General features: G+C 35.3%; 1 protein-coding gene across 2 annotated transcripts; it reads left to right on the top strand.

Annotated features, from left to right (window-relative positions):
* Positions 1 to 403: 403 nt before the first annotated feature.
* Positions 404 to 8,311, top strand: tph1a (tryptophan hydroxylase 1 (tryptophan 5-monooxygenase) a). 2 transcript variants are annotated; one of them, XM_055192935.2, is made up of 11 exons: positions 404 to 1,884; positions 3,691 to 3,828; positions 3,916 to 4,099; positions 4,175 to 4,275; positions 4,369 to 4,436; positions 5,880 to 6,076; positions 6,177 to 6,312; positions 6,885 to 7,011; positions 7,130 to 7,225; positions 7,336 to 7,469; positions 7,643 to 8,311. In XM_055192935.2, the coding sequence occupies exons 1-11, from the start codon at positions 1,789 to 1,791 to the stop codon at positions 7,815 to 7,817; spliced, it is 1,452 nt and encodes a 483-aa protein (XP_055048910.1). In that variant the 5' UTR covers positions 404 to 1,788; the 3' UTR covers positions 7,818 to 8,311. The 2 variants fall into 2 exon arrangements, with proteins under 2 accessions (XP_055048910.1, XP_055048909.2); XM_055192934.2 differs by lacking the exon at positions 404 to 1,884 and adding an exon at positions 1,950 to 2,545.
* The last annotated feature ends 516 nt before the right edge of the window (positions 8,312 to 8,827 follow it).

The raw sequence follows: 8,827 nt of genomic DNA, 5'->3' as shown, positions 1-8,827 counted from the left end.
TTGTTGTATAAAAACTGACTAACCCTACGCAGGGCCCAAATGGTGCAAGAACGTCCTCTTGGGTAATTACATCCTAATTTAAACATGACCCATGGGTACGTCACAAATCTTACATGGCACTTAAGGGAGGCAAAAACATCCTGCGGGTTAACCTGCTCAAAGCCGAAGGTTGAGCACGTTGACTGTGGATAAGAAATCACTTGGAAAAAGTGCCAAATTGAATCCTCTTAAAACACAGCTAACAACACTCCAGATTAATCAAGCACCATATAATATGTGTACAGTATGTTTGTGTGTGTGTGTGTGTGTGTGTGTGTGTGTGTGTATATATATATATATATATATATATATATATATATATATATTTATTTTTTTACATGGCTCTTCTTAACATCACTGCTCAATAGTAAAATACTTACTAAAAATTATTAGCTCGATTTACTTTAATATATAGTGCATAATTTTTGCGTCACTCTTTTTAAGAAAGTTTCACATGGAATTTTAAGCAATTCTTTAACAAAATATTAAGGTTAAACTACTTAAAATTCCATATAAAACTTACTTAAAATATTGCAATTGCTTAAGATTTCATGTAAAACAAGTGGGTGCAAAAATGATGCACTGTATATACATTTTTTTAGTAAATCCAGCATATTATACACAAAATACTGTTGTCACAATACAGCCCATGAAGAATGATGATTTACATTAAATTTGGCCAAATCTTTACTCTTAAAGTACTCTTATAATAACTATGATGTGTATAGTAAAATAGCATGTTAATTTGGTTGCATTATGTTTTATTTGAAGCATATTTTGCTTCTTAATGGAAAATTTTATTATGAAAAATTGTATACGTCTGTTTGATTCAACAATATTAAGTATTTGCAGAAATATTTGCATTAAAAATAATCATTAAACAATGTTTGGCCATGACTCAGTATTACAATTCACTGCTCAATGCAGAGTCCCACTTGAGCATTGACGTATGTGAGGCCAGTCTGTATAATGAATGTAACCACTGGGTTTTCAGGCACAATATTGACAGTGTTATGGTGTCAAGTTGCTTTTAATCTTAATGATTGCTGTGGTTATGTTAATAATAAAATATTAGATAGAGATTTTATTCAATGATTTTTTTATTATTTTAGTTGTGATATGGTAAACAAATAGCTCAGATATTTTGGCAAGATCGTGTTAGTCGCTTTAAACCAAATGTAATTTAACCAATAAAATGTTTGTACACTCTTTCCAAATAGAGAAAGTTTTATATCCATACATAGAAAATACATTTTTGAAAGCTTATTGCACCTTTGGGCACAAAAGGTTCTTTGGGTAACCAGAAGTGGTTATTCTGTGACAAACCCATCATGTTTATTTTAAAAGAGTGCATTTATATGTTTGCATCCTGTAATATTTCTCTTTTCATCACACAGATTTCAGGGAAGAATTTCTGGACTTCTGTGGGCGTTGGGAGTTTGAACTCCTAACGTTACGCTTTCAATCTCTCTTTACGCACTGATCTTATTGTCAGAGAAAATATGAAAAGGTATATGGCTCTCATATGAATATCCCCATGACGTGCGCGAGGCTGCTCATTTTCCATTTGCTGTCAGGAGAAAGATTAACAGCCGTCAGTCAACCCCTGCCTCCCCCTCGCGCCTCATAAATAGCAAAGCGCGCTGTGTGGGTTTTATTAAAACGATTGTGGCGCATTCGGTTAACCTAATAAAGATAACAGACTTACAACTCGGTTTACAGACTACTTAAATAGTACGAAACATCAGCATGTACTCAACCAAAAGCGAGGGACCGCGCAGAGGAAGATCCTTTGACTCCATGAACATTGGTCTGACACTGGAAGAGAAACAACTTAATAATGAAGTAAGCAAGTTTGTTCATCTTTTCTGCTATAACTTTAATATGCAAATCTTTTTTTAAATAAACAATTGTATGCAGAAAACAAGCATACACACTACAACTTTAATTAATAAACTAAATGCACATTTTTAATCAGTCTTTTTTGCTGAACACAAGAGGTGGATGCATGCACACGCACTGATGAATAAACTTTAGATAATGCAAACGTTTTAATGCAAAACTGCTGCAGTCTGAGCCTTATGGTGACAACAGGTGTCTCTTGCGAAATGATGAGTGTAGTGGAAATCGGATGTGACAGGTGGTTTGGCACGAGCGCGCAAATGCTTCAGTCTCCTAAACGTGTTATTTATCCGCGCTTGACACCGTTACCAATCCAATCCTGCGTCTTGACAAAAGCCAAAGGTGCATTAAATCAAGTATACTTAACAGAGATGTGCGTAAAAGAGCGATTAATTGAAGCCTAATCCAGTGTTAGATTAAAAGAACAGGGGACTAGTAATAGGCTTCCTCGCTGTCCAAATGGGATTGTTTAAAGACGTCAGACACTGGAATGAACCGCAGTACTCTGTATCATAACGCATTCAATACAATCATGTGGTCGGGAATCCTGCTGGCGGGAAGACGGGGACGATTTCTCTCCCAGATGATTGATAAAAGAAACATGGTCAGTATGGAAAGCTTTTGATGAATCATCTTTAAAAATGAAACATTTATTATTTGTTTACTTGTTATACTTCTAATGTACTTCAATTTTCTAATTTATTTCTACTATTTCTTGACCCCAATCCAAAGTCTGCAACCTTGAGATGTTCCAGTCTCTGTTGGCGCTTATGTTAAGCAGCTAGGTCATAATGACTGGCGCTGTCCGTGGTACTGAATTGACGCAGACACGTTAACATTAAAGGAACAGTTCACCCAAAATGACAATTCTGTCATTTATTTACGCACCAAGTTGTTCCAAAACGATATAAATTTCTTTATTCTGCAGAACACAAAGGAAAATATTTTTAGCAATGTTTTAACCAAACTTCTGTAGTATTTATTCCTACAAAACGGCTTGATCACAAACATTTCTTAAAATATATTCACAATAAAAAATTTATACAAGTTTAGAACAACATGAGGGTTAGAAAATGCTGAATAAATGTACATTTTCGGGTGAATTATTCTTTTAATTAATTGGTTAACCTGTTTGCAGCTGTTTTTGTTAGCCTTACATCGGTTTCTGGTTTTATTTGTATTCAGGTTTTTTCTCTTATCTTTTTAATAGCTAATCAGTTTTTAGTTTAAACTTATTTAACCTTCTTCACCAGGCTAGGCTGTGATAATTTTTATTATTTTTATAATTTCAAAAGTTTAAAATAATTTAAATTAAATTAAGTTTAAATGGTTCGTACTGTTGATTTGATTATTCTTAAAATAATAAATAAAAGGCATGGATGAACATTTACTCAAAGTTTTTAAGTTTAAATATAGGTGGGGATATATTCAAAACACAAAGCTAATCGCATATAAAGAATTGCTCACAATCATCTAAACAAATGCAATGAAAGTTGCACGAGTGACCTTGCATAAAGTGATTAAGTGTTGTTTACGACACTCTTTTAATCCACTTGATCTGCTTGTCACACACTGAGTACATGCATTAGGTTTGGGGTTTAAAATCGGGTGGATATTTCATTATATATCATAAAGTTATATAAGTAATAATTTGTTTTGTGCACAGTCATTATTTTACATTTGTGTTTCAATCTGTGCATCCTTGGCGACCAACATCACATTGACCAATGCTGTTTGCATGTTTTACAGATGAACAAATCTGCTTTTCCAAAGATCGAGGAAAATAAAGACAACAAAAGCGAATCTACAGAGAGAGGCAGAGCAGCTGTTGTGTTCTCTCTGAAAAATGAAGTCGGTGGACTTGTAAAGGCACTTAAACTTTTTCAGGTGAGAAGCAAAATTAGTTTGGAGTTTAATCACTTGATATGTTTTAGCCTATAGACTATATAATAACAGTAATGCACAAACCAACAGGAAAAGCACGTCAACCTTGTCCACATCGAGTCTAGAAAGTCGAAAAGGCGCAACTCGGAGTTTGACATCTTTGTGGACTGCGACAGCAACCGCGAGCAGCTGCACGAAATCATTCAGCTGCTGAGGAAACACGTGAACGTGCTTGAGATGGACGCGCCCGACAACCGTCTACCAGAGGAAAGCGGTACGTGAATTAATTACAATAACGGATTTTGCTAGGCACGTTAATAAAGTATTTAATAGAGTAAACTTTTTGCAGATATGGAGAACGTGCCGTGGTTTCCGAAGAAGATTTCGGACCTGGATAAATGTGCGAACCGCGTGCTGATGTACGGATCAGACCTCGACGCTGATCATCCCGTAAGCGCGCAACTTTTTTCTTGATATACGTCATGGCTGGTCATCGATATAACGTCATCACTTACCGCTCACTATCCTGTTGTGTCTCCACAGGGCTTTAAGGATAACGTCTATCGCAAACGGAGAAAGTATTTTGCAGACTTGGCCATGAGCTACAAACAGTGAGTGTTTATAGGCTATTAGGTCTATAGTAAACTTGATGTGATAACATAATAATAACTTTTTATTTGTAATGAATTAAATCACTGGAAGAATCAGCTAGACCAGTTTAAAGGGATAGTTCACCCAAAAATAAAAAATCTGTCATCATTAACTCACTCTTGTGTTGTTACAAACCTGTATAAATTTCTTTGTTCTGATTAACACGAAGGAAGATATGAAGAGTTTGGTTCCAAAACGCGATAAACGCCATTTTTGAGAAAAATGAGTTACTGCCAAAATCAGTATTATATCAGGTCAGTAGTTTAAAGTAAATTCTTAATTTTATGCAAAATCCAATATCCGCCGTGTTATTTTTTCCCAAAATGCGATAAACGCCACTCCTCCTTTTTTACAGAACGCAATAAATCCGCTCCAGAAATTACAGCGCACCATTCACGCAATGTAAACAAACAATGGCGGCACGCTGAGTACACGGAGTCCTAGTTTTCCTCATCTACTTTGTACTTCGTGATCAACAAACAAAACAAAATAATACTTTAATTGCATTGATAAACCTGTGCTGGTTTTCTGTAACGGGAAAGAAACGTAAGCCATCAACATCTAATAATTTCCCTGAGATGCACTCGGGAGACGGGTGCTTGTTCTCCCGACAGCATCAAGCTTCTCATGCTAAAACATTGACCCCAGAGGATCTTATGAAAAACTTTCCATAATTTTACTCAAAGTCAACGAAAAGCAGGACCAAAACATTTTACAGCTGAACCCTGTGAAAACCGTTAAGCGACGACGGCAAGTATAACCGCAGCAATGACAGTGTTCTTAATATGACAAAGTAAGTGTTTTGATTAATGAAAGATGAATGCACATTTATATAGGCTATTGATTCAATAGATTTACAGCATTTTTAATAAAAACTTGTCATGGATTTATTGCATTTTGTGGAAAAAATAATCTGTTTTTATAATAAATCTTTGAAAATCAAGTTATGGATTTGAATTTTTTATGATTTTATAACCTAAAGATGCTATGTGAAAGTTTGTAACAGAAAATAGTTGTTTTCATCTTGTCGCTTTCTTGGTATAGAAAACACATTTTTACCAAAATTTGTCAAAATGGATTTATTGCGTTTTGGAACCAAACTCTTCATATTTTAAGGAATGTTTGTAACCAACCCGTATGGAAGTGAATGGGGGTCATTATTGGTTTGGTTACATGCATTCCTCAAAATATTTTCCTAAGTGTGTTTATCAGAACAAACAAGCAACTATACATTTTTTCATCAATATGTGTGTTTCCTTGGTTCAAACCCATTACTTTTGCAATGCTAACGCAATGCTCTATCAATTGAGCTACGGGAAGCTGTTTATTCCAGTATGAAAATGATTGAATTAATATAAAAGACATTGCAATTGCGTGTTAAAGTTGTGCCTACTTTCTCACAGCGGAGAACCAATTCCCCGCATTGAATTCACAGAAGAGGAGGTGAAAACATGGGGAGTCGTGTTCAGGGAGTTAAATAAACTCTACCCCTCTCACGCCTGCCGCGAATATCTGAAGAACCTGCCCATGCTCACCAAACACTGCGACTTTCGCGAGGACAACATCCCACAGCTGGAGGATGTCTCACGTTTTCTTAAAGGTGAGGCAGAAGGTGTTGCCAAATCCTCACAATTTTGTGCCCGTGTACGATTAATGTATTCATTAATGTATGTATTTGTGCCTGTTTTGCACTATTTCAGAGCGCACTGGCTTTACCATAAGGCCTGTGGCTGGATATCTCTCACCACGGGATTTTCTGGCAGGTTTGGCCTTCCGTGTGTTTCACTGCACTCAATATGTCAGACACAGCTCTGATCCTCTCTACACACCCGAACCGTGAGTACACTAACAATCTGATACCAATTTCAAACCCATAGACTGTAAAAAATATGGACGTAGTGTCAGTGAAGTTACCTATAGGCAGTGTTCGAATTATGTCAAAGATTATGTTGGGTCCCTTAGCTAAGCTCCATTTTGGAGCCAGTTTATAACGGCCAGTCGATGAATTGCAGTTTAAGTCATTTCCGTTTTGGCTTCACGATATACATGAATGCTAAGGGTATGCATTTAAGTTTTAAAACTTAACTTGTTATGCATTTAAGTCATTAATATTGAAGTTTGTGAATAACCTGGAAATTAAAGCTCTCTCTTTAGAAGTATACACATTAAAACCACATTAAAATGCGTTCAAAATACATTTATCATTTATCAATTATAAATCAAGGCTGACGCATCATACTGTATAAACAATGCACTTGATAATGTTTCATCAAACATTTATTTCATTCATTTTTTATTTTAATTTTAAAAGGATGACCTCATCGACCTTGCCTTGTTATGCAATATGATGTATACAGATGTAAGAATTTTCATGGTCATATGAACACACCTTTGTCTGTCTGTTTCAGAGACACATGTCATGAGCTGTTTGGACACGTTCCTCTTTTGGCAGAGCCCAGCTTCGCCCAGTTCAGTCAAGAGATCGGTCTCGCATCACTTGGGGCATCTGATGACTCTATTCAGAAACTGGCCACTGTTAGTAAAAACAGTCTTCCTTATTTTGTTATTTTATGTTTTAAAATAATTTATACATATGGCTATTCTTGTGTATTGTATTTTTAATATTTATTATTTCTGCCATATTGTTTTTCAGTGTTATTTCTTCACCGTGGAGTTTGGCCTTTGTAAACAAGATGGAAAGTTAAGGGCGTATGGAGCCGGTCTGCTGTCGTCCATTAGTGAGCTCAAGGTAAGAACCTTTGAATCGAAGTCTTTGTTTAAACACAAAAGCTTTATGTTAACTTTATGTACACGTTTCAACTGGAAAAGAGGGATGATCTTGTTTTGTGTTGTGTTTAGCATGCTTTATCAGGAAACGCCAGAATCTTGCCCTTTGACCCCAATGCGACATGCAAACAGGAGTGCATCATTACCACCTTTCAGGACGTGTACTTTGTTTCGGACACCTTTGAGGAAGCAAAGGCCAAAATGAGGTATGTGGGCAATTGAAAACAACCCCCTGTTACTGTTAATTTATTAATAATCAATAATTGATGAATAATATAATAGGGTAGTTGAATAATTTAGGTTAAAATGCATATGAATGTATATATGTTGTAAGTTCTGTAATGCTTATTATTCTTTTTTTTATAAAATATTATTGTAGGGAGTTTGCAAAGACCATTAAGCGGCCGTTCTCGGTTCGTTACAATCCATACACACAGAGCGTGGACGTCCTGAAGGACACAGCCAGCATCAATAACGTTGTGGAGGAGTTGAGACATGAGTTAGACATCATTGGAGATGCACTGAACAGGCTCAACAAACAGTTAGGCGTCTGAAGACTACAACTACATATAAACTTATAAACTACATTACCCATCAGACCTTTTCTCTCGTGTATGTTATCCTTCACAAACTACAAGCTTACTTGTTTTATCACAGCACATCACCTTAAGTAACATGACTTTTTTCAGTCTGATTTAACTAATTAAAATTTCCCTGTTATAGCTTTTGTAGGCCTATCTAGGTTATATCTATAGTTTGGCATCTATGTGTTTAAATATGTGTTTCAACAGCTGAACTGCTTGAACGTTGAGATCTTGTATATTTTGCAAGGCAATGACACTGAAGTTAATGTTAATCTGTTGTGTATAACTGTCTGCTCCGGCTAATGTATTGGTGATTTTGGTTTCCCATTTAACTTATTTATTTCCATAAGACATGTTTATAAGGTTCATTGTTTATTCAAATATATTGTATTAAGAACATGTTTAGAATATTTTGCTTTTTGTCTCATATGTGCACAGTATTATAAAATCAGTTTTGTACCATTGTGAGCCTATTAATGCTATACCACTCGGTGTATATCTTTTGTGTTATTTTGCCCGTTTACTTATTTTATATGGATGCTTCAATTATTTGTAAATGGATGTTACTCTTATAACATATAGTAGAAAGTAGAGGTTAATCAGGATTTATTATTTTTTTCAAATAAGAATTTAGTAAATAAATTATTTTAAGAATAGGTCTACCTATAAGGACACAGTTTAATTTTTCTAATGAAGCCTACTGATGCTTTGAGATGTAGATGAATATAATCCTATGTGTACATGCTTGTCATAAATAAATAAAATCAATTTATTATTTTTATACTGCACATTAACCTCGTGTACACTTCTTTTTTATTATTCTGTGTGTGTGGTGCCCCTGGCGCAAGGTCAACACATTTCCCATGAAAATTACGTATATAATAAAATTATTCTAATAAATGGACGATGTTTTTTGTAAGCACGTGGAACAGTTTCACATTATTAATGCGCGGGACCTTTAAATTCGAATGAATTTTGCT

The sequence above is a fragment of the Misgurnus anguillicaudatus genome, chromosome 6, assembly GCF_027580225.2.
Source record: "Misgurnus anguillicaudatus chromosome 6, ASM2758022v2, whole genome shotgun sequence".
NCBI lineage: Eukaryota > Metazoa > Chordata > Actinopteri > Cypriniformes > Cobitidae > Misgurnus > Misgurnus anguillicaudatus.
The sequence above is the reverse complement of the archived record's forward strand: the minus strand, read 5'-3'. Positions and strand labels throughout refer to the sequence as shown.

Coding starts and splice junctions, on each gene's coding strand:
- tph1a (XM_055192934.2), top strand. CDS start 2,432: ATGAACCGCAGTACTCTGTATCATAACGCATTCAATACAATCATGTGG. Junction 6,077..6,176: donor TGTCTCACGTTTTCTTAAAG/GTGAGGCAGAAG, acceptor GCACTATTTCAG/AGCGCACTGGCTTTACCATA. Junction 7,226..7,335: donor CGTCCATTAGTGAGCTCAAG/GTAAGAACCTTT, acceptor TGTTGTGTTTAG/CATGCTTTATCAGGAAACGC.